Source organism: Lampetra fluviatilis, chromosome 5 (genome assembly GCF_964198595.1).
Source record: "Lampetra fluviatilis chromosome 5, kcLamFluv1.1, whole genome shotgun sequence".
NCBI classification, from domain to species: Eukaryota; Metazoa; Chordata; class Hyperoartia; order Petromyzontiformes; family Petromyzontidae; genus Lampetra; species Lampetra fluviatilis.
In genome coordinates, this window is record NC_136279.1 from 15,917,783 (window position 1) to 15,942,751 (window position 24,969).

Sequence of the window (24,969 nt, forward strand, 5' to 3'; positions counted from 1 at the left end):
CTATACTGGACCGTCAATGACCAAGCCGCCGAGGCGTCTGTCGCTTAGGGGAAAAAAAGACCGCAACAACAAGCGACACTCAAAGCAGAGCCCGGTGTTTAACCCTGGACGTCTGTGAAAACGTAGCTCGTCGGAATTCTCCAGGATAAATATTCTGATTCTGAACCCGAGCGACGGGAGTTCGGGGTCCTTACGCCCCGACCACTGCTCGGATAGTTTTTTCACCGGGAAGGGCGCACCTCACCCGGTTGGGCGACTAGGCCTCGACGGGTCGGTCTAAAATTTTATTTTTAAATGTATGTTAATTGGCACAGGGGCTTATTCCCGTCCGCGCTTGCGACATTTTAAAGCAGAGCAGCTCTGAAGGTGCGAGTGACGCGTCTCACCGGGGGTGATTAATCCCGCGCTGTTCAACGAAGCCAGCCGCTCATTCCCAACGAGCGGCATCAGCCGCCTTTGCCGACGTCTTGACGTCACTGCCCTTGCTGACGTCATTACGGTCACTTGACGTCATTGCGCAAAAAGGTGACGTGCCCCCCTCCCCCTTTTTTTTTGGCTGCTGCGTGATGTCACCGCGTAAATTTGCATCCGTTCTTCCGGGCGTCAACTGACGTCACTACCCCGTCGAACGTCATGTTACGCGTGACATGACGTTTGCCTTAGCATGACCGGTCTTCGTGTTATGGGTGGCGTCATCTAATTGTGCATTACGTCATCGCGTTCCGCTTGGGGTCACCTCATTATGCGTGACGTGATGTCATTATGCGGCGGAGTGAACGCATTATGCGTGATGTCATCGCATTATGCGATGAACTCGTTTTTTTGCAGGAAATTCAAGCGGAGCCAAACGCTCAAAAGTATTGCAAACCCACAGCGTGTCGCTTTGTTCCGTGTGAATGCGTGATCAAGGCTGAGATCTCTTGGCCTTTACCCAGAACGACGCATTGCAAACGGTCAGATCCGTCACCCTGCGTCACAATGCCACCCCCGTGTTTGAGCAAATAACAAAGAACCCCCATATATCTTCTTGGTTCTTTCGGTAAAGTCACGTAGAAGGGAAGTAATAAAATAATAAAAATAAAACATAATAAAATAATTGTCACGACGTTTCGGCCACAACGCAAGCAGCCGTCCTCAGGTGAAAACCAGGTCTGTCGAGGCGACAGCGTCTAAATGAAACAGCACCATGCTTGGAGCATATATTTAAGCTGGGTTGGAAGGGGGGGAAAGGGCGCCTTGACAAAATAATTTACATATCAAGAAGAATTTAGCATATTTATGAGAAATGCAGGTATGTGATTAGTACTACTTATGCCCGTGCATTATGCAGGATTAGCAGCATCAAAGGGAGGGGATATGGGAAATGCAGGTATGTGATTAGTGCTACTTAGGCCCGTGAATTATGCAGGATTAGCAGCATCAAAGGGAGGGGATAGGGGTAGCATTAATAAAGGGAAGGAGTGTTAATAGTATGTAGCTGCAGTAACTAAAACCACCACGTAAACAACTAAAGTATAAACTACATAGTATCATCAGTATACTAAATATACTCTACAATAAGCTGAGTTACTAACAGTAAGTAATACATTACAATTCTACGTCGTAAAAATATAATATGCTTCCATTTAAACTTTATTCTCTTACATCACACCGTACTATATACTGCCATAGACAAACCCAACATTTAATTACATACTGTATTGCTATACATTGTAATATGTATTATTCTACCCACCCTAATATATATCACACTGATGTATATTCACCATGCAATTACGATACTATATATTACTTTGTACATTGTATTAAGCATATACATTTTATACTATTTGTCATTATACACTGTACCATTGACCGTCGTGTGAAAGATACTAAGAGGAAGCAACGAAATATGTCAATGGGAGAGTAGAGGTAAAGAAACTTGCAGCGGAGCAAAGAATCCATTCCCTGCGGAGAATGCAATGCCAGTGAGTAGAACGCGGTCTGAAAGTCACTGTAAACGTGAACACAATCATTTAAGATCCGAAATGGTTTATTACGTCCGTCCAATGATTGCTAAGACAGAATCCATCTTCTCGGTTGAAATTGTCTCTGTGTTTGTATATGTGGATCGCCTCATGAACGAATCTCTCATGGTAGCCAGATGGCTTGCAGAGAACGTCTGTCTTGGAGAAGTCAAAATCATGTGAGCCCACTTTGTCTGGTGCCAGGATGTAGAGTGGAGTTTGTCTGGTGCCAGGATATAGAGTGGAGTTTGTCTGGTGCCAGGATGTAGAGTGGAGTTTGTCTGGTGCCAGGATGTAGAGTGGAATTTGTCTGGTGCCAGGATGTAGAGTGGAGTTTGTCTGGTGCCAGGATGTAGAGTGGGGTTTGTCTTCTGCCAGGATGTAGAGTGGAGTTTGTCTGGTGCCAGGATATTGAGTGGAGTTTGTCTGGTGCCAGGATGTAGAGTGGAGTTTGTCTGGTGCCAGTATGTAGAGTGGAGTTTGTCTGGTGCCAAGATGTAAAGTGGAGTTTGTCTGGTGCCAGGATGTAAAGTGGAGTTTGTCTGGTGCCAGGATGTAGAGTGGAGTTTGTCTGGTACCAGGATGTTTAGTGGAGTTTGTCTGGTACCAGGATGTTTAGTGGAGTTTGTCTGGTACCAGGATGTTGAGTGGAGTTTGTCTGGTGCCAGGATGTAGAGTGGAGTTTGTCTGGTGCCAGGATGTAGAGTGGAGTTTGTCTGGTGCCAGGATTTAGAGTGGAGTTTGTCTGGTGCCAGGATGTAGAGTGGAGTTTGTCTGGTGCCAGGATGTAGAGTGGAGTTTGTCTGGTTCCAGGATGTAGAGTGGAGTTTGTCTGGTGCCAGGATGTAGAGCGGAGTTTGTCTGGTGCCAGGATGTAGAGTGGAGTTTGTCTGGTGCCAGGATGTAGAGTGGAGTTTGTCTGGTGCCAGGATGTAGAGTGGAGTTTGTCTGGTGCCAGGATGTAGAGTGGAATTTGTCTGGTGCCAGGATGTAGAGTGGAGTTTGTCTGGTGCCAGGATGTAGAGTGGGGTTTGTCTTCTGCCAGGATGTAGAGTGGAGTTTGTCTGGTGCCAGGATATTGAGTGGAGTTTGTCTGGTGCCAGGATGTAAAGTGGAGTTTGTCTGGTGCCAGGATGTAAAGTGGAGTTTGTCTGGTGCCAGGATGTAGAGTGGAGTTTGTCTGGTACCAGGATGTTGAGTGGAGTTTGTCTGGTGCCAGGATGTAGAGTGGAGTTTGTCTGGTGCCAGGATGTAGAGTGGAGTTTGTCTGGTGCCAGGATGTAGAGTGGAGTTTGTCTGGTGCCAGGATGTAGAGTGGAGTTTGTCTGGTGCCAGGATGTAGAGTGGAGTTTGTCTGGTGCCAGGATGTAGAGTGGAGTTTGTCTGGTTCCAGGATGTAGAGTGGAGTTTTTCTGGTGCCAGGATGTAGAGTGGAGTTTGTCTGGTGCCAGGATGTTGAGTGAGCCCACTGAATTATAACAGTGATCTGCCACGGCTGAGGTAGTAGTACGGTGTAGACTCGTGTGATGTAACAGAATAAAGTTTAGATGGAAGCATATTATATTTTTTACGACGTAGAATTGTAATGTATTACTTACTGTTAGTAACTCAGCTTATTGTAGAGTATATTTAGTATACTGATGATACTATGTAGTTTATACTTTAGTTGTTTACGTGGTTGTTTTAGTTACTGCAGCTACATACTATTAACACTCCTTCCCTTTATTAATGCTACCCCTATCCCCTCCCTTTGATGCTGCTAATCCTGCATAATGCACAGGCATAAGTAGTACTAATCACATACCTGCATTTCCCATATCCCCTCCCTTTGATGCTGCTAATCCTGCATAATGCACGGGCATAAGTAGTACTAATCACAAACCTGCATTTCCCATAAATATGCTAAATTCCTCTTGATATGCAAATTATTTTGTCAAGGCGCCCTTCCCCCCCCCTTCCAACGCAGCTTAAATATATGCTCCAAGCATGGTGCTGTTTCATTCAGACGCTGTCGCCTCGACAGACCTGGTTTTCACCTGAGGACGGCTGCTTGCGTTGTGGCCGAAACGTCGTGAGAATTATTTTATTATGTTTTATTTTTAAATCCTTTATATTAAGTTCGCTTGCTTGCGTGCTTGCGTGCTTGCTTGCTTACGACCGTGCAAATCTTTCGGTCCTTTTTTAACCCACTTCCCGTGATCCAATCGAGCTGACATTTTCCACACAGACTCGTTGTGCGAGACAATTAATGTTCGTGAAAAAATGTTTCAAAAATTTTACACTTTTTAGGCAAAAAAAAATATTTTACATTTATTCAAATACAACTCATTCATGGCTTTGGCTGAACGTCACAGTGTAGGAGCCCATAGCGTAACCCCTCCACAGGCCCTGGCGGAGTAGCGCAGTTGGTAGCACCCTCGCTTCCCATGCCAAATGTCGCGGGATCGATCCCCGCGTCCTCCACAGGCGAATATATTTTTAAATCCTTTATATTAAGTTCACTTGCTTGCTTAGGACCGTGCAAATCTTTCGCTCGTTTTTTAACCCACTTCCCGTGATCCAATCGAACTGACATTTTCCACACAGACTCGTTGTGTGTGACAATTAATTTTCGTGAAATTTTTTTTCCAAAATTTTACACTGTTTAGGGAAAACAAATTAAATATTTCATTAGCAATTATTTAATACTGGCAGACAATCATCTGACCCATAGGTGGCAGCCATCTCAAGCCAGAGGACGAGAAGACTCTAGCCGCCACGCATATAAAGGATTTATAGTGAAAAACTTTGTTTTTACGGGTTTACTTGTTATTATTTTATTACTTCCCTTCTACGTGACTTTACCGAAAGAACCAAGAAGATGAATCACTGCAGTCACGAATGCTTTAAATCGAAACCCCCATATAGCCTTCACAGACTGTTGGGGCAAGTGCTGTTAGCGAGGAGGACCTATGAAGGCCGGAACAGCACACGAGGGGGTGGGTGGCCAACTTTATGCCCGGCCGCCTTTATCTCCCCCGTGACGATGTTTTACACATTGCTCCGGAGGCCCAGGACCGGTTCGGATATTCGTCACTGATGTTGGCCGTGAGCGAGAATCTCCGGGTCTCGTAACACAGCGTGCTAACCACTGCGCCACCGCTCCCTTGAGTGACTGCCAGCAGCCCGCCCCTCCGCTGCACCCCAGTTGTGCGTGCACCGCTCGCACGCCGCTGCCTGACTCTTATCTGGAGGCTCCCTTGGTAATTGGACCAAGCCCTCTTTTTTTGATAACTTGACCGGGCCCCCGTTTCACTTTGTCGGGAACGCTGTTTTTAATAGCGCCAGCCCCGCTCTGTGCTCTGTGCGCCCGGGGTTTAGCGGACGAGGAGCCGGGCTTGTTCCGTCAGCTCAGGCACCATTAATTGTCTCCAGCTACATACAGTCTTAGTGGGGTGGGCGAAAACCTGTGGCTTGTGAGGCGAGTCTCGGTCTGTGGATTTCGCGTGGTCATTCGCTTAGTCTAGCCGACTAAAGCCGTCACAAGTTGAGCCAAATACCCTCGGAGTGAACGCAAGTTGGAGTGAGAGGAAGCGCGATTTGTTACTCGACAAATTTGAGGTCAGCTAATCACTGCACTCAGTAAATAGAAAATACACGTGACTTAACATTGCATTTCGCAGTGCACGTTACTCGCTTATCTTAGGCTGCGTATTCATTCAGGCTCGTTAAATAGGTCTCATCATCGTCAGGTTTTTGGTATTTGGTGGTTAACCATAGGTGATTTTTCGCGCAACCATAGTCGCAATCGTTCAGTCAAATTAAACTACTGACCATTCTCCGGAGCCAGAGGTATCCAGTTCCCCGTGGACCGGTCGGAGTGAAGGTGCATCATGATGACCTCTCCTGCTCGGCTGTGCCTCGTGGTCCAAATAGCGGCGGTGGTCGTGGTGGCCCTGACGGACCCCAGCGGGGCTACGGACCTGTCTTTGGAGGAATTCCAGCATCGGGCCAAGCTGCACGATATGTTTGTGGTGTCGTGGAACTGGAACAGCTCCTACATCGTGTTCAAGCTGGAAGTGCAGACCCGCGGCTACGTGGGGTTCGGCGTGTCGAGGCACGGCGGCATGCAGGACACGGACATGCTGGTGTGCGGGGCCGACCGTGCCGGTGACCCTTACTTGTGCACGGACCGCTACTCGGTGAACGACACGACCCCCGTGAAGGACGACTCTCAGGACATCCACCTCTTCGCTGTCGACGTCGTCGACGACACCCGCGTCGTCAGGTTTGGACGGCAGCTCAGCACCGGAGACGCACGCGACGTGGACATCACGCGCGGCACGGTGAACTTGACGTTTGCGTTCGGGATTGACGAGGTGATCTCGTACCACGGAGATAAACGCGGCACGAGTGCGATTGTGCTACTGCTGCCGCCGCCGCCACCACCCGACTCTCTTGAGACCGTCGAGCTTCTCACCAGCAACTTCACAATCCCATCCGATCGAGACACCTTTTACTCGTGCACGATGTTCAAGTTGCCCGAGCTGCCGGAGAAGCATCATCTCATCAAGGTGGAGGCAGTGCTGGCGGATGTCAGCAAGTCGTACGTGCAGCACATGATGCTCTACAGCTGCACGGGTGACATCGAGGGGGCGCACAATCAGCAGAGCCAGTGCTACCAAGCCAACGCGCCGCTGGCGTTCGGGCACTGTCAGGGCATCGTGGCGGCTTGGGCCATCGGTGGCGAGCCGTTCGAGTACCCCGAGGACGTCGGCTACTCGCTGGGGATGAAGGACGACCCCAAGTATGTCCTGCTGCAGATCCATTACAACAACCCTAAATTGGATAAGGGCGTCGTGGATAACTCTGGCTTCCGGCTCTTCTGCACCAATAAGCTCCGGAGGTACGACGCGGGTATCTTGGAAGTGGGAACGGACCCGAGCCCCTACCACATGATCCCTCCGAACGTGTCCGGCTTCGTCACCTACGGCCTGTGCAGCACGGAGGTGCTGCGGAAGGGCCCCGTGTCGAGTGTTCGGGTGTTCGACGCGCTGCTGCACGCGCACGTGGCCGGGCGACAGATCCACGTGCGCCAATTCCGAGATGGCAAGGAAATCGGACATCTCGGTCAAGACGACGTCTACGACGTCAACTCTCACAAATACAAACACTTCCCGCGGAGCGTAGAGGTGATGGCGGGTGACATGCTGGTGGTGGAGTGCACCTACGCGACGGAGGGGAGGAGTGATATCACCACGGGAGGCTTCGAGATGCGGCAGGAGATGTGCCTGGCGTACCTGCACCACTACCCGCGCGTCGGCCTCGCGCGCTGCCGCAGCACCGTCCACGTGCCGACGCTCGCTCGCGACCTGCTCGGCTGCGAGGTGACGGCGAGCGACAAGTACAGATACGTGGTCTCGGCGCCGAAGAAGTACGAGGGGAGGCCCCTGGAGTCGGTGATGGCCGAGTACGAGTGGAGCGAGGAGCGCGTCAAGGAGTACTCGCGGCTCCTGCGGAGCGCAGACTACGACGTGAGACAATACCTGCTGACCACCGACACGTGGCTGTATGAGACCGCACGGCTGCCGGCAACGGGCAGCGTGGGTCGCGTTGGCCGCCTGGACCCGTGGCTGTGGTGCGGGTGGGAAATCATCGTGACCACCGCCGTCGCCGTCCTCCTCCACCTGTGAAGCCCCACCTCGTCCTCCCTCTTCCCCCTGCGGCCACCCCCGATCGGTCCCCGCAGCATCTCGCACCCAGGGCCGGATTAAGATTATGTAGGTCCCATGGGCTACAGGTTCTGTGAGGCCCCCAGTAAAGAAAAATTACATTTTAATTTGTTTACAAGGCTAACAACAAATAAAATTCAGCATTCACAAACGAAATCACTTTTCGCTTCAATTTCTGGAGGCCCCTCCAGCTGGTGGAGGCCCCTGGGCTGCAGCCCCTAAAGCCCCCGTGGTGCCTTAATCCGTTCCTGCTCGTAACCTACGAATATTTGTTCTGGGCAGATTTACGGGATCGGCTGTGTTCGGAATCACTCGTCACACTCATTCCGAGACACGTTCACTCGCCACATGCGCCGTACGAATGCAATCTGCGGAGATTCACTCGGAACATTCACTTCAGTTTCTTCTTCTCGTAATATTCACTCGGTTAACGACGCAGAGGCACAGCTCCGAGATCACTGCGCACAGATGTACTCAGCAGTCGGTCATCACGGTCACTACAGATTCACTCCACACAGAATCACTCCACAGACAGTCAGTCACTCGACACGTTTTCTTCAGATTAAGTGGTAGGTGTCTTGAAACATCGGTGTGTTTATACATCACCGGGGAAGTGCTGTACCACCAGATCATACTGTAGGTATTATGAACGGGCTCCACCACCCTGCTTATGCCTGGTTGCGATTGCCAGCCAGTACTGGAAGGAAGCTTGTCTTTTTTTCTGTACACGAAGCACAAACTCGACAAAGTGGAGCACCTCCACTTTGTCTAGTTTATTCCTCACGACACTTATTATAAGTCTACGTGAATCAGGTTCATGGAAGATCCAGCACTCACTGATTCGCTGCACTCACTCGTTCACCGGCAGTCAGTCGCCTTCTTATCACTATTCCATCGCTACAATCGCGGTTACTGTTCCTGTCAACTTCACTCATCGATTCGTCCACCATGTCGAGGGCTCGGTCTACCAGACGTGTGTGCCATCCTTGCTGTGTTACCCCACAAACACCGCAGATTACAACGTGTTTTTCTGCTTTGATTCCACTTTGTAATTCCCTCCCCTCGTCTGTTTTTCCACAAGCTCTCATAAACTTGCTCAATTCACGGGCCCGTACCCAGAAATTGTGTAAAAAAATTATCCCATAATAGTTAATCTTTTACGATGCTATAGTTTACGAGTTCACTTAGCCATTGTGGTAAAGTATGGTCAAAGGACCACTGAGACTCACACGGCGTAGGGAGGCCCTCATCCATCATTGGAATTACAAAAGGGCTAGATGGGCATATTATACATTGTTCACTACAATCTACAATGTTCACGACATTGACGGTGATTATGCATGGCCAATAATGGCAACCAATACTCGCAACTATTATTCTCAGTCATATAGCGATTACATTGCTTTTGGTTTGGGAGTTGGTGGATTGCAGATACACCGCCTTCAATTTATATTTTGGGCAACGCGATTTGTAATGTTAATTCATAACTCACATTAAACTTCTGTAAATGTCGGGTCTAGCTTGCTCTCCAAATAAGATGCCTATTCAGAATACTACGTATTAATAATACATTACTGTATATCGATTACCGTACGTTATATTTACACGTTATTGCAAAATTATACGCAGGTAGACTTTGCATACCGGAAAAAAAACTGCTGAAGGAGTGGTCACGTGATCTTTTGGGCGTTATATAGCAAGCGAACGCTAAACCGCAACAATGTGTTGCTTTTGTAATAAAATTAAGCTTTTTAATACATAAAGAGTTATTTGTTTTTTTATATTTTATTTTTAAAAACTCGGCTTTTGTAAGAGCAATTATGCACAGCAGCACTAAGCACTTTTTGAACCGTAGTTCAATGTAACATTGCAATTAAGATGTACTTTTCAATCGTGCCATTTTCCCAACATCACCAAACCTCAAGTCGTCATCGCCACCACCTTCACAATTGCGCGAAGCTCTTGCGCTCAACATAATTCCGGATTTACACTCCAAAAATTCACGCCACGTGCCCGTTGTGTGGACGGCACAATGCCACCCATTGTGCCCTCGTGGCCTGATCCCACCACCCAAACATTCGCAAGTAGAAGAAACGACAAAACTGACCACAGGCAGTCGAGGCGAATCGTTTTACTGGCGGCAGTCAGGGCTGCCATCAGCGTATTTCTAATGAACACAATTCGCAATTGCTTTTTATTTGTCGTCTCCGCTTAGTAAAGGGGAGTGAATTGTGCGTGAAAAAGTGGTGGATTTTTTTGTGCGTAAGCCATTTGAACATAGCTCGTGTTATTATTTTTGTTTGACTGACATTGTACGAAAAGCCAGCCTTTTTTGTATCATTGTAGGATATTTCTTTCTACAGACAATTGCTTTTTTGTATCTTATACGTTTTAAAGGAAGTTAACTACATTTTCCTGAGGTAGTCAAGTGTAAAAACATACAATAAAACAATCCAAAGGTGAGTATATTTGTTGATAAAGCTTGGGATCATGTGCAAATTATTCCACAAGCTTTAAAAAAGGAATCCAAATATAAATTGTCCGATTTATTTTGCAATTCCATTTCGACATGAAGGTCAAGTGTTGTCAGGTGTAAGCGGGTCAGGTGAGGGTGAGGTCCGGGCCAAATCACATTGTGTCCAATCAAGCTCATCTGGGTCAGGGTCAGGTCATATTTTTGTTCCAGATCAAGGTCAGGTCAGACTTGGACCATGTTGAGCCAGGTGTCGGGTTAAGCAAAGGCCACGTCGGAGTCAGGTGAGGGTTAGGTAAGATCACGGCATGACGGTTACCTACTCCAACAAGGTGGCCAATGCAAGACTCGGGGGCTTCTCACAGCTGCTCCTGAGATGGAAGGGGTCCATCTACAAGCTTCTCTACAAGGAGTTCTGCATCTTCCTCGCCTTGTTCTTCACGCTCAGCAGCATCTACAGGTGCTCGGGTGATGCGGTCCGAAGATGGGGGATAGATGCTGTGAATCGTTCGGAGAATGCGGTGTTGGTGTATTCACTGCGGAACATCACATACTGGTTTGTCAGTCTGTGTAAAGACTCCAACAGAGACCAATCTATGTATTGAAAAAACGGCCCTATCAGCCACTGGTTTGACTTTTTATTGTCTAGAAATCATTCAAAGTCTGGGCAGCATGATAGTTTTGCGGGTTAGCCTGTCAGTATAGTATTGGGTTTAGATACCATTGGCGGCTGTGTGTGTATAATAGTCTGACGATCTCACCAAACATAGATTTGTCAGTATATTGTTATCCAGTAGACCTCATCAGAGACTGGTCTATCAAATTGTATGCTTTAGAGACACAATTAGAAACTGGTTTATCAGTCTGTTGTCTGAATACCTCATCAGAGATAAGTCTGTGTATTGTATAGACACCCCATTAAAGACTGGTGTTAAGACTTCATTCGAGTACTTAATGTTAATCTTCTGGTCGACGGCGTGAAGACCTCATCAGAGATCAGTATTTTGTCTGAAGCCTGTTAGAAATACAGTATTGTCCTGAGAGCAAAAACAAAAATCAAATTCAAGTCAATTCCAGCTGGTCACTACATCGTATTATTTAGCTATCACTTGATTAAAGGCCAGTGACTTGTGGCTATAAAACTGATTTAATTCCATTAGATGTAGGTACCAATATCAGCCCTGCGCAATAGATAATCCAGAGACTTCCCTGCCGATTTAACTGGGGAGGGAGAGCAGCATAAGACCAGGAATGATGTCTGTTTTGATGATAATGATAATGCTGACATTTGGTTTCATATTTTTTAGGTACATGCTTCCGGAAAATCAGAAAAGATATTTCGAGAAGCTCGCGATGTACTGCAACAAATACGCGGAGCTCATTCCTGTCTCATTCGTGTTGGGTAGGTGTCTCAGTGACCACGGCTGTCAGTGCAGAGTCTGTTATCAAAGTTGAGAGTGCAAATACGTGTCTGAGAGATGGATGCACACTTGGAATTACACTGAGACAGTGGCGTAGTAACTACGTTATCAACTCAGGGGGTGTGGAAATCGGTCAAGTGGGGCCTCAAATTTGTATTTGTCTCACACGTTCGCAGCCAGGCTGCATATCACGACTCCTCTTGTCTAATAACATTATGACGTAAGTTTTTGTTCTTTTACACTGTCGCTGAAAACACATCTCATGGTGGTTGTCAAGGCGGCTCCAAATAGCTTTAGCCACCAGGATGGGAGCAAGGCACCCCTGCCCCCACGATAGTTATGCTACTGCACTGAGAGAAAGAGGAATGACTGTTAGGAAGAGTAAGTGGGATTGGATAGATCACGTCGCAAGAAGGGCTGCTGATGGCTGGTCGTCGAGGCGAGCGACGTTGAGGCAGCCACAGGAGGGACACGTGCCAGTGAGGATGTCCACCGTGCATGTGGAGCGATGCGATTGGCTCGTGTTCAGGAGCTCGAGAGATAAATCTTGATGTGACTGCAGGAATTCATATTCTTTGGATCTGTCGGTAAATTCTAGATTTTGAAGCTTTCGTGACTGCAAGGATTCATAATCTTAGGTTTTTTTTCGGTAAAGTCACGTAGGTAAAATAATAATAAAAAATAATAATAAATGAAAATAACTCAATTAAATCACTCTTTTGGTAAAGTCACGTAGAAGGGAAAAAATAAATAAAAATGAAACATAATAAAATAATTCTCACGAAGTTTCGGCCACAACGGACGGCTGCTTGCGTTGTGGCCGAAACGTCGTGAAAAAATATTTGATTTCGTTTTATTATTTTATTATTTTATTATTTCCCTTCTACGTGACTTTACCGAAAGAACCAAGAAGACAGTTGAATCGTTTCAACAGATTGGTGGCCCGCTCACTGCCCACACGCGGGTCCCCCCGTGCGTCTCGCTGTCGGTGCAGGCTTCTACGTGACGCTGGTGGTGTCGCGCTGGTGGAGCCAGTACGAGAGCCTGCCGTGGCCCGACCGTCTCATGCACCTGGTCGCGTGCAACGTGCACGGCGCGGACGAACGCGGCCGCCTGCTGCGCCGCACGCTCATGCGCTACGCCAACCAATCGGCGCTGCTCATCCTGCGCTCCGTCAGCACGGCCGTCTACAAGCGGTTCCCCACCATGGACCACGTCGTTGAAGCCGGTGGGTGGACTCCCTCGCGTCCACCTCTGCTCGAGAGGCTGGTCGTCCGCTCTCTGCCCTCGGGCGGTTGCTTCTCGTCTTCTGCAGGTCCCGGGTCTAGAACTCATGTGGTTGTCTGCATTTCTGGCTTTAGTCAAGTCCTTGAACGAGAGCTTACACTCGTCTCTCCATCGTACTATCACGAGACTTTCTCTCTCGGTGGGTGACCGCTTCATCTCCTCTGCTTGCCCACATTGAGTGGACACCCACACGTCCACCTCTGCTCGAAAGGGTGGTCGTCTGCTTTCTTCCCTTGGGCGGTTGCTTCTTCTCTTCTGCTGTTCCTCTGTCTGAAACTCATTTAGTTGTCTGAATTTCGGCAAATATCGTCATCTGTTTACACATCCGTATGACAGTATATAATCATCATCATATATTTGTTTAATGTTAAATGTTGTTATAGCTTATTTTTGTAAATTGTGATGTGATCAGTCTGGAGGTAATGTACCTTAGCCGACATGTGCTGGAGGGAAATACATATTTTTTAATTTATTTAAGTTTGAAATCATGTTGATTCCTCATGGGATAGTGTTTTGTGTTTGTTATGATTTATATTTAGTTGATTCCTGCACTTTAGTTGTCATCGTGATGACCCAGCTTACTCTTGCAAATGAGGAACATCCTGGTCTTTTGAGCTTTCATCTGGTAAAACAAAATAAAGTTGAAGCTTGCAAATGTACACGGCTTATACTCCTCTGCACCTGAGCGTACCGAGGAGAAATCTGTGTGACAGAGCTTCCAGTAGTCGGGCACCTCGTTTGTGGAACGTCTTACCTCTTAGTCCGTCAGGGTCGCTCTGTCAATCCACCTTTTAAGGGCTCGTCTTAAAATACATTCTTGCGTATATCCGTCTGTATAGGGTTGTTTTTCCCTCATCGTTTTAATGTTAAGGGTTTATTGTTTTCCCCTCATAGTTTTAATGTTAAGGGTTTATTTTTTACTGGGACTGTGTTTTTTTATTTAAAGCTTTCGTGACTGCAGGGATTCATATTCTTGGTTCTTTCGGTAAAGTCACGTAGAAGGAAAAATACGTGACTTTACCGAAATAACCAAGAATATGGGACTGTGTTGTCAAGTGCCGTGAGGCACTTTGCAAGACAAGCCTTTGATTACCTCTCTCTCCATCATACCATCGGCCTTTAGCTCTCACTCTCCCAGATAAACTCTAAACAATTGTTAAACGCCAAACAAATGAGTGCCGATAACCATCTACATTTGTCTCCCAGTGCATCCTGCACTGCTCTCACTCCCAGGAAAGGCCATGTGACCTCTCATCGCCTAATTGGCAATATTAATTAAGAATGGGGGCTGAGTCTGCAGCTGCTGGCGCGGGCGGAGTCCACAGATCCCAGTTAAAGACACGAAAAACTCGACACACTCGTCAATCTCACGGTGGCCTTCGATGGGAAAATATATAACATTTGACGTTTCAGGCAATGGCCCTTCATCTTATTATTATATATACACACACACAGTATTTTTTGTTGCGTTGGCAGTGTTGCCTTTATAAGGCAGCAATGCCCATACCTTTATAAGGCAGCACTGCCAAAGCATCCGCAATGACCAACTAACTGAGTGAAGAGGGCGAGAGACGCGGACTTTAGGCGCGCGAGGTGCCACCACCCGCAGGCTTCATGACGCCCGCGGAGCGCCGCAAGTTCGACGGCCTCCGCTCTCCGCACAACAAGTTCTGGGTGCCGTGCGTGTGGTTCGCGAACCTGGCGGCGCAGGCCAAGGCCGAGGGACGCATTCTCGACAACGTGTCGCTGCAGCTCATCCTCAACGTGAGTGACGGGGACAACAAACTAAGAAAAACTGAAAAAAAACGATTTGATCCACAATAGGGGTTTTTGGGGTTAGATACGAATGTGCCATTAAACCCGCCACCACCCGACACAGCCAATTAGCAAGGTTTGTCATGTAAATAAAACGTGCCAATTCGTTACTAGTTCGGCACACACCCGATGTGTTGGAGAGTAAACCCACAACATTTACCATTCGAGTACATTCGAGTGGGGTTACTGCCCAACACACCAGTGCGCTAAACTAGTAAAGAATTGAATGTTTTATTTACGTTAAAAACCTAACTAATTGGCTGTGTCGGGTGGTGGCAGGTTTAACGACACATTTATATATACGTAGTCTAACCCATTTGGATATTGGTCGTGAAAGCCTCCGTGTTAAACTAAACTATTTTATTTCACCAGGTAAATCCCACTGAGTTATTCGCTCTTTTTCAGAAGTGACCTTGCTATCACAAATGTGTGGCCACATCGGCTTCTGAAAAATAGCTACGTAGCTCAGTGGGCCTTACTTGGGGTCACACTAGCGGTGGACATTTATAGCAGCCAATGAAGCTAAACGTGTATTGATTCTAAATGTGGAGGTGAAAACCCGGGGACCCAGATAAAAATCCACGCGGCCAAGGGTAGAGAGACAGGCGTCAGGTCGGGATTGAATCCATGACCTCTTGCATATCAGGCAAGGGAGCTATCATCTCGCCACCACGGCACCCCAAACAGTGAATGAAAACCGCTGCTACCAGGGTCTTAATTTTTTCACCAATAGTTTCTGGGTCGCTGGTAAGACTGCAGTAGGCACGTGTCCTGCAGCAATGTCCATACCGAATGGTATACTGGATGTGGTGGCCGGGTGTGGGAATATTTTCTGGGTCGCTCATTCGGAAAAGAATGTAGCCTCTGATAAAGATCACCTCTAATGGTCGACGTTAACCACTTTGGAAAAGCAGAGAGGTCAACTTTTGTGTTAAGAGATGGATGAATGAGGCAGGACCAATATCTATGTTACTATTCTGGACGATAACAAAGCAATAAGATAATGAACTATTGGCTATTTATGATAAGTTACGTACGGTTAAAACACGGAAAGCAATGGAAAGATAGGGTAAACAACTGGAGGCTCAGAGTAGAACATGGCTGGAATGTGTTTATACTGTAAATGTAATCAGGAAGAGAATGTGGAGGAGGTTGTGATGAACGATGTGCGTGTGGAGGGAGGGTGCAGGGGAGCGGTGGTGTAGCGGTTAGCACGCTACACTACGAACCCAGCGACCCGAGTTCGATTCACGCTGACGGCCAATACCAGTGACGATTTTCTGAACCCTTGGTCGACTCAGCCTCAAATGAGTACTAAGTGTGGTGTGTAAACATCGCCACTAGGGAGGGAGACAAAGGCGGCCAGACGTGGTGCTGGCCACCCATCCTCTGGCGTGCCGTTCCGGCCTTCATCGACACTGTCCCGCTAAAGGCACTCGCCCCAAAAGTGTGCTCAAGGCTACACGGGGGATCTTTGTTTTAGGATGACAGGTCGTTGAGACTGGCGTTGGAATGTCACCCAGAGGTCAGTAACCAAGGGGGCGGCTGTTAGAGCGTACCCAGGAGATTGGGTGTCGACTCTGTAAACTCTGCAACAATAGCAGGATATGGCAGGATACGGCAGAAGGAAGAAACGGTGACGGGGGATTGTTGTGGTATCAGTGTGTGGGCGTCGTGGTGGCAAATAGGCATTGGCCACGATTTTATTTGCATCTGAAAAACATTACCGTGCAAGATAATCCCAAAAAAACAGTTCGAACAAGTTGAAGATTGCAATAAAAGTGAACAAAATAGCCTAAACATAGGCTATTTGCCGATTTCCAGGACCTGAACAACTTCAGGAGTTGCTGCAGCATGCTGTACAGCTACGACTGGGTCAGCATTCCCCTGGTGTACACGCAGGTACACTATGAGATCTCTTTTACCAGTGGCAAAATATAGTAGTAGGTTTTTACCCTTTTAAACTGGTACAAAACTGACACCTTTATTCAAGGAATCATGTTTGCAATAACCACAACACAAGTAGTCAAAAAAGCAAACAAAAAGAAGCAACTCTGACAGTGCATATTATTATCATTATCAGAGTTGCTTTTTTGACTACTTGTGTTGTGGTTATTGCAAACATGATTCCTTGAATAAAGGTGTCAGTTTTGTACCAGTTTAAAAGGGTAAAAACCTACTACTGTACGCAGGTAATGTCACCTGCCGCAAACCGTTCTCACCTGCACCCTTCCCCCCGTGCTCTTCCTCGCCACGCAAAGGCTGCCACGTGCCTTGCGCTTCACTCACATTCACAAACGCTATTGCCCCGTCTGCCTCGACCTGTGTGGCCATGACAGTATACCGGTAGTATTCGCAACGGCCAAGGTTAACTTTTCGCAGCGGCTTTTGGCGAGCCATTGCGCTTCTGCGGCCGTCTGGAACGCTCTTCCTTCCCATATTAGAAAGCCCACTGGAGCTATGCACTTTTAAATCTAGATTTAAAACTAACTTCTTTAGGACTGCTTTTTGTGTTTAGTTTGTTGTCTTTCCCCCCACACCTACGATTAGCACAGTTAGATGCGTACGGTGCGAAAGAAGTTCAACATTCCACAGCGCACACACACCTCTCGTGCTTGCTCGATCTTCACGCGGTAAAGTCAACCACACACATCACAGTGGGCCCCTCATCCATCAGTAGATTGATCGTGGCTGATGACGATGATGGTCATTGTGTGTGTGTGTGCACGCTGCTTTCTCAAGTAATACGCTGGCCTTTGTTCGTCCATCTGGATCTCTGCGTCTGATCTACTGTGCTCGTCTCAATGACCGTGTGCGTATTGCTTGCTGTTGATGCCTGTGTGTTTACGTGCTTGTTCATTCATTTACTTCATTGTCCGTGTTTCTGCCGATCAATTCAAAAGAAAATACTGCAGCACACCTAGACGTGTTAACGGCACATCGGTTGCACCGCACTTCATTTTTCGTATGGCTGATATAGATGCAGAGCAACAACTACAATTTCACATCGATCAACCAATAATGTGTCGTTTAAGTTGTCCTGGAGGTGGGACCACCACACACTCAGCCCAACTTATATCTCCACCAGCTGACTGTGGATGCATTTAACATTTGGTTTAAAAGCTTTCATGGCCCGAGTCCAGGACCTGCTTAACGGGCAAGTGCCATTTGCTCAGCGGTCCAGTCCAACCCTGGTGGCTGCTAGGTAATGTGTATCATTACTTGCATGCCCGTATCGTCCTTGTGACGGATCGTGCTGCCCTGTGCTGTCGTACTGTCATGCTATACCTTGCTCAGCATGTGCAATGCTGTTCCACACCATGTGGGCTCGTGCATGTTGCCTGTGCAGTATGGTGCATGAAGTTGTATGGTGCTCATGGCATGTGCGGTGTGTGCCGCCAATGTGTGTGGTGGCACGACAATGAACCATCTGTGTGGTGCCGAGTTGACTCGCCTGTGTGGTGCGCGTGGTGCTGCAGGTGGTCACGGTGGCAGTGTACAGCTTCTTCCTCGCCTGCCTCATCGGCCGCCAGTTCCTGGACCCAGCACAGGGCTACCCGGGCCACGACTTGGACCTCTACATCCCCGTCTTCACCCTCCTGCAGTTCTTCTTCTACGCCGGCTGGCTCAAGGTTCGGGAGGTGCACGCTGCCCGGGATTTGAACCCTCGACCCCACGGCTGAGGAGCCGTGTTGTTCAGCCGAGTTGTCCTTGTCCAATGAGTCAAGAATCAAAGTGTCTCCTTGCTCAGTCGAGCTATAGTGCGGTACTCCTTGACAATTATGACACTAAGCCAGTGGTGGGAATTCCATATTCCCACAATGCAATAGTGCGGTGCTCCTCTCTTGGTGTATAAATAATTTCTGATAAAACTCTACAGTGTGCTACTGTGGTCATCCAGAACAGAGCATACAACATATAACGATACAATGCCCAATCCAGAAATATCACAGCGATACACTCTGCTGCTTCTAACGTGGTTGTCTGGTTTGACCACCTGAATGTGAAATTGTAGTTGTTGCTCTGCATCTACATCAACCATATGAAAGAAGAAGTATCGAGTGGGGGAGAACACGGGATGTGAAGGTTCAACTGCCATGGAACGTGGGATTGAGGAGGCTTCCCTCGACGTGATTAAGTTATTTTACAGCCAACCATATCAACCGCTTGGAATGTTGGAGTTCTTTAGTTTTTGCAATGTATTTATGCAAGGTTATTTTCATGTTTATTCTTGGCTGTGAAATTCATGGTGATGATGATTTCCCCTCCATCACGGCCTCTGTCCGCAGGTCGCAGAGCAGCTTATAAACCCATTTGGTGAGGACGATGATGATTTTGAAGCCAACTGGTGCGTGGACAGGAATCTGCAGGTAAGGAGTAGCGCTCGCCACGACCCCTGTAATGTTCTGCACAACTGTCCACTTGAGTTTTTTGGACATGATTGGCAAACATCAAATCTTTTATTATTTAAAGTAAATACCTTATGCTGCACACCAGCATGATTATTAGGTGGCTGTGAGCGAGTTTGTTTTAATAATGCAAGCACATGTGGGTGCACGCAGTTGCACGTTTCCCCATGAGCTGGCCTGAAAGTTTGTTGTGGGCTGCATTTTCCCCTAACGGGCACAACGCGGTGGCCGCAGGTTTCGCTCATGGGCGTGGACGAGATGTACCGGGACCTGCCGCCCCTGGAGCACGACGTGTACTGGGACGACATCTCACCGTGCCCGCCCTACACCGGCGCCAGCTTGGTCCACCACAAAGCCTCCTTCCAGGGCTCCACCTTTGACATCAGGTGCCCCTTCAAATCTAGAATTAGGTGCCCCAGGGGCTCGCACTGGCAACTAGAACTAAAGCGCCATGGTGGCGAGATGTTATCTCCATCACCTGGTATGCAGGAAGTCGTGGGTTCGATCCCTGACACCTGTATATTTGTAGTTTGCATGTATCTCTTTCTCTCCCGGTTGGTCACGTGGATTTTTCTTCGGGTCCTCCGGTTTTCCCTTCACATTTAGAACCAAAATGCGTTTAGAGTATTTGGCTGCTATACATTTCCACATAAGCGGCTTCGTTGAGCTATAATTTGTGATAGCCAGATCGCTTATGAAAAAGACCTATATAGCTCAGTGGGTCTTAGCTAGTAAAATAAAAAATAGCAAAGTTTATAGTTCAACTCGACTGCAAAGCGTGGATCGGTCGCTCGCGTTTATTTTACTCACGGAGTCAGACGCAGGATTGAAAATGTTAATTACTCGACATCAACATTACCTCTAGTCGTGGTTGTAATGTCAAGTGTGATCTCTGACATTGCAATTTGGAATTGCGATCATTGGCTTATGAAAGTCAATGGAAAGGAGCACCACTTCAATGTCTATTTGAGAAAAGAAACACTGACTTCATACGAGCCGCTTATGGATTTTCTTGACTCCTCACATTGTAAATGACCATCTCCCAACTAAATCCTGGAAAATTATGGTCAGAAAATATTGCTGCTAATTGCACACCAGCCTCCCTCCCGCACTTCCAATTAGCACGGTTGGCTACGTACGGTGCGAAAGAAGTTCAACATACATACATACGCCCCATGGGCAACACCCCCAACACCCCCCCCCTAACCACATCATGACGAGATGTGCCATCACACAGCAACCCCCTTGCCGTCCGCCCCAGCATTCCTGCACAGGAGATGGAGTTCCAGCGACTGGATCACATCTCGGAGGAAGCCGAGCGATGCTCGTCTCCAAGCGTTGCTGGCACCAGCGATGGCAGCCTCACACCACCGCTGCTGCTGTCGCCACCGGCAGTGCCGCCAGCGGGGAGGGGAGGCCCGTCGCGCTCCCGCTCGCTGCTCACCATGCTGGCTGCGGCCACCCTGCCGCCACCGACAGCGCCAGATCGTCGCGGCTGGAGCAGCGCGCCACAAACGCCCGTGCTGAGACGCACGCAGCCATTGCTGCCGCTGCCGCCGCCACCGCCACCCAGGGGCCGCCGCTGCGGGTGTGCCGTCGGCCACTCCGATGGCCTCGTCGTCCCGCTCCGCACAGGGCAGCGGAGCAAGCACGACGCACAGGTGTGGGACAGTGTAGATATATATGCGTGTTCAAGACCTATGGAGACAAGGATTGGTGGCTCACACACCATCATTAATATGATGTAATCTGCATTATAGCGGAATGGGTTGATCTAAATGAGACGAATGCTATGTGCGCTGGCGGATAACACGTTGATCTGCGGAACTCGGGGTCGTTATGGGATACAAGTTGGCCAGTTAGCAGTACAGCAAGTATGTTGAACTGACCCCTGCGATCACAATACAACCCATATGTTACAGAATGCTCTCGTATCTAACAACCCTGTGCGTTTCACTGCTCTACCCCATGGCAGGTCAATGGGAGCTGCCACGTGGACATGTCCACTCTTTAAAGTGACGTCCGCTCAACACATCACGTAGAGCAGTGCTCAAATAGGACTGGTGTCGATTCATGAATTAAAACATTACATGAATTCTCTATCTAGATATTTTAAATGATACTACATTTTTACTTAAGGTGATTTCATCCAACCAGCCACCCACTTGAATACATCCCATACCTGCTTCGAATCACAATGAAACATACGGGTTAATTGCATGAGCTTACTTCAGTGTGCAATTGTCATATATTAGGCATATGAAACACCCGTGCAGAACTTGTCTTCTGATGTTCAAAGAATAATTCGCATTAAAAGCGTCCCCAATACGACATCATCACGATCTACGGGCAGATCGCCCGTCGGTGTCCACTGCACATTTAGCCATCCTCTTTGGTTCTTTCGGTAAAGTCACGTGGGTAGAAAAAGAATAGATAACGACGTTTTGATCGCAACACAAGCAATCGTCATCAGGTGGGTCAACCACAGCAAGAAAAAAACTGCTGAAGTAGCCTACTGATCATATATGCATTGTCTTGAGAGATCTGCCGTGGCACGAGGTTATATAGGCCTCGGCAGTAGGGGGGAGAGAGAAGGGGGGTGGGGGGGAGGAGGCGGGGCAAAAAGTGGAGCCCGCGGCAGCACCCGGGTCACTGGAGTAGAGATCGGAGGGAGATGCACAGAGAGAGAGAGAAAGACACACAGAGAGTCGGAAATAACAGCTGACATAGGCAGGTAGGATGGAAACATCACTGTCAGTTAAGACGTTACCTGGTTAATAACGTCCTTCCAATGATTGCTCAATTTGTACCCATCTTCTCGGTTGAAGTTGTGTCTGTGTTTTAATATCTGGATGGCTTCATGAACAAATCTCTGATAATAGCCGGTGGGTTTCCAAAGTACCTTCGTCTTGGAAAAGTAAATTTCGTGTGAGCCCACTGCATTCAAACAATTATCAGCAATGGCAGAGGTATTAGTCCCACCGTGTTTCAGATCTGCCTTGTGTTTGCGAACACGGTCCGAGACATGTCGTTTCGTTTCCCCAATGTAAATGCTGCCACAACCACAACTCAGTTTGTAGACATCAGGGTATTGCATATCAGGAATCACATCCTTTACAGATGGGAACAAATCACAGACTTTGTGTACTGTGTTGAAACGAACTTGGATCTTGTGTTTTTTTTAAGGTTTTGGAAATCTTTTTGGTAACCCCTGCTATGTATGGTAAAGTGATGGTATTGGTTTAACTTTTTATTTTGTCTTGTGCCAATATGCTCAAGTAGTGCACATCTTTCTGGTACCAATCTCTTGTCGTCATCACACCATTCTGTTAAGTATTCCTCTCTTTACATTTGGGGCCGTCCATAAATGACGTTATGCACCTGGGGGTGGGGGGGGGGTTAGACATTTGTGACGATGTGTGACGAGGGGGGGGGGGGGTTGATAAATGTGGCGTCACATTAAAATACACAACTTTAAATAAATATAGACAACACGTTCTACTTAATTAAATAGACGTTTTAATAAATGTTTTCTCCTACAACATCAGAGTGTAGCGCCACATTAAATACGCACTACAATGACAATAGTTTAAAGCCATTTGAAGCATGTTGCAAAATGGAAATATGGTTTGGGGGGAGGGGGGCAGAGCTTTGTGACGTCATATTTGAGGGGCGGTCTGACTTTTTGTGATGCCATGTGACGAGGGGGGGTGGTCAAAATCGTCCCAAATCGCGTGACGTCATTTATGGACGGCCCCTTTCTCCAAACACACTTTACATTTTCCTATTGTTACCCATCCTAAGTGTCCAAATAGTTCCAGTTTCCTTCTCATTACTGCCTGCAACATGTCTTCGATTTGAAACCTTTTTCTGACTTAGACATTGGTCTTTGGGTCCAGCTTAGATGCAGCATCATTTTGTAGAAATATTGATGCCAATATCTTACCTATTCTTGGTTCTTTCGGTAGTCATTATTATTTTATTATTTCCCTTCGACGTGACTTTACCGAAAGAACCAATAATATGAATCCCTGCAGTCACGAAAGCTTTAAATCGAAATATCTTACCTCTGTTAGTCTTTTTTAATTCTTCAAAGGCATAAAGCTATACTGAACACGCATGTTCTTATGATGTTCAGTTTGATCTTTTAGCCGATTTTATTGCTTCTCCAGATGTTATTGAATTCTGCCATTACTGATTTTACCTTTGCGATTCTCGCTCTTACATCTTTTGTGCAGTCGTCCCATGTCAGAAGACTTTCCTTTACATTCACAATCTTGCTAATATTATTACTTCTTTTTCAATGTCCTCCCTTCCGAACACCATAATCTTTTCCACGTTAATCTTCAGCCCTGCATCCTTTCCTGACAGTGTACGGGCACTTTCCTGCAATACTACGCCGCTTTCTTCCATCAGATCTATGTCGTCCACGAATCTATGCTTACTTATTCCTTCTCCTTGCAGAGATGTTGCCGTGCTGTTGTCCTGAATGGCATCTATCACTCTTTTCATGTGACGAAGTTGTTTGGTGATTGTGGATCTCCTTGTCTATCTATTGTTGTTGGGAACCATTCTCATATTTCTTGTTCAAATTTTACTGTCAACTCTTGACATTTCACCTATATCCTGCAGTGTTTTATGGTCTTAATGTTTCCGACGTTAGCTTGCTTAGTCGAACACCAAATGCTTTCTGGAAATCCATGAAACAGTTGAAGATCAGTCTATTATTTCTCTTTGCTTTCTCTACTATAAGCCTTAACATCAATATTTGCTTTACTGTGTTTCTATCTTTCCAAATTTCTCTCTGTTCATCTGCCAAATAACCCTCAGTATGCACTTTTAATCGATTTAATAGTACTATCGTATCTCCCCCATGTGGCTCATTAATGCGACGGTTGTGTATTTTTTACAATCGGGGTATCGTCACAAGTGTAATGATAGGGTGACACCTGCTGGCCTGGGAAGGGATTCACGGGTACGGGCACAGAAGTAACAACCAATCAGGGAAGGAGGTGTATCTGGGGCAAAGGTAACAGGTGGAATTAGCTGCGATACTCCGAGAACCTGCTCGAAGGTTCCACGAGAGGGCGTGGCCGGAGGCGGGGCTGAGCCACGCCTGGGGGGATATAAGAGGGAGTGGACCCAGAGCTCAGGGCTCGTGTGTGGGGTCTTGGGTCCTGGCTGTGTCGCTGCTCGCCGACATCTCTCCGTCGTCTGGCCACGTGGAAGATCTCCTGCGTGGTTTCCATCGCCGTCGTCGTCAGCTAGCGGCGTGGCCGAGGGGACCACGCCGAGTGATCGGTGGTGTCGCCAGTAGAGACGTTAATATCGAGTGTTGTACTCGGTGTGAGGAATAGTGTTGGCCTGTGTTATGCCCAGTGTGAGAAATAAAAGTACCCTCTGCACAACGTGGCGTGGAAGTCGCTCATTACACAAGGATGGAATTTGCATAGCTCATGGATATACATTATAAGTTACTTCCCTCCAGTCTTGATCATTTCTCCGCTTATACCGCCCACTCCTAGATTTTTGTTTTCCTTCAGACGTTTTATTGCCTTTTCTACTTTGTACAAGACGTCATCATTTTAATCATCCCTCAATGGTGGGATATCTTTTCTACTTCATCCAGCAGCTCTTAATTCTCCCCAATACACCATGCCTAATTATTACATTTAGTCATTTTACTTAGAAATGAATTCACACCGATTACACATACAATGTCAATGAATCCATATCCAATCTCTATCCACAAAATCAATCTGACTCCACCCAACCTCTCTACCAAACTTGAAGGATTGTTTTAAACTTCTTGTACGTGTAATAAAGTATTTCCACAACGGGAGTTTG

The 24,969-nt window shown here is 47.4% G+C and overlaps 3 protein-coding genes across 5 annotated transcripts in view; 2 read left to right on the plus strand and 1 right to left on the minus strand.

Moving 5' to 3' along the window:
* Window positions 1-477, minus strand: part of LOC144932659 (guanine nucleotide exchange factor for Rab-3A-like) — a 28,415-nt gene extending 27,938 nt beyond the window's left edge. For all 3 annotated transcript variants that reach the window (XM_078856957.1, XM_078856958.1, XM_078856956.1), the window contains exon 1: window positions 387-477. The gene's annotated coding sequence lies outside the window, so the exon portion shown is untranslated. The remainder of the gene's footprint in view (window positions 1-386) is intronic.
* Window positions 478-5,223: 4,746 nt separating this feature from the next.
* Window positions 5,224-9,464, plus strand: LOC144932661 (DBH-like monooxygenase protein 1 homolog). Its single transcript, XM_078856961.1, has 2 exons — window positions 5,224-5,606; window positions 5,836-9,464. Exon 2 carries the CDS (start codon window positions 5,879-5,881, stop codon window positions 7,676-7,678), a length of 1,800 nt encoding a protein of 599 aa, XP_078713087.1. The 5' UTR covers window positions 5,224-5,606; window positions 5,836-5,878; the 3' UTR covers window positions 7,679-9,464.
* Window positions 9,465-10,498: 1,034 nt separating this feature from the next.
* On the plus strand, window positions 10,499-21,578 carry LOC144932267 (bestrophin-2a-like). The gene is made up of 9 exons (XM_078856211.1): window positions 10,499-10,650; window positions 11,498-11,592; window positions 12,606-12,839; window positions 14,508-14,662; window positions 16,538-16,615; window positions 18,193-18,345; window positions 19,003-19,083; window positions 19,357-19,508; window positions 20,384-21,578. The coding sequence occupies exons 1-9, from the start codon at window positions 10,499-10,501 to the stop codon at window positions 20,868-20,870; spliced, it is 1,587 nt and encodes a 528-aa protein (XP_078712337.1). The 3' UTR covers window positions 20,871-21,578.
* The last annotated feature ends 3,391 nt before the right edge of the window (window positions 21,579-24,969 follow it).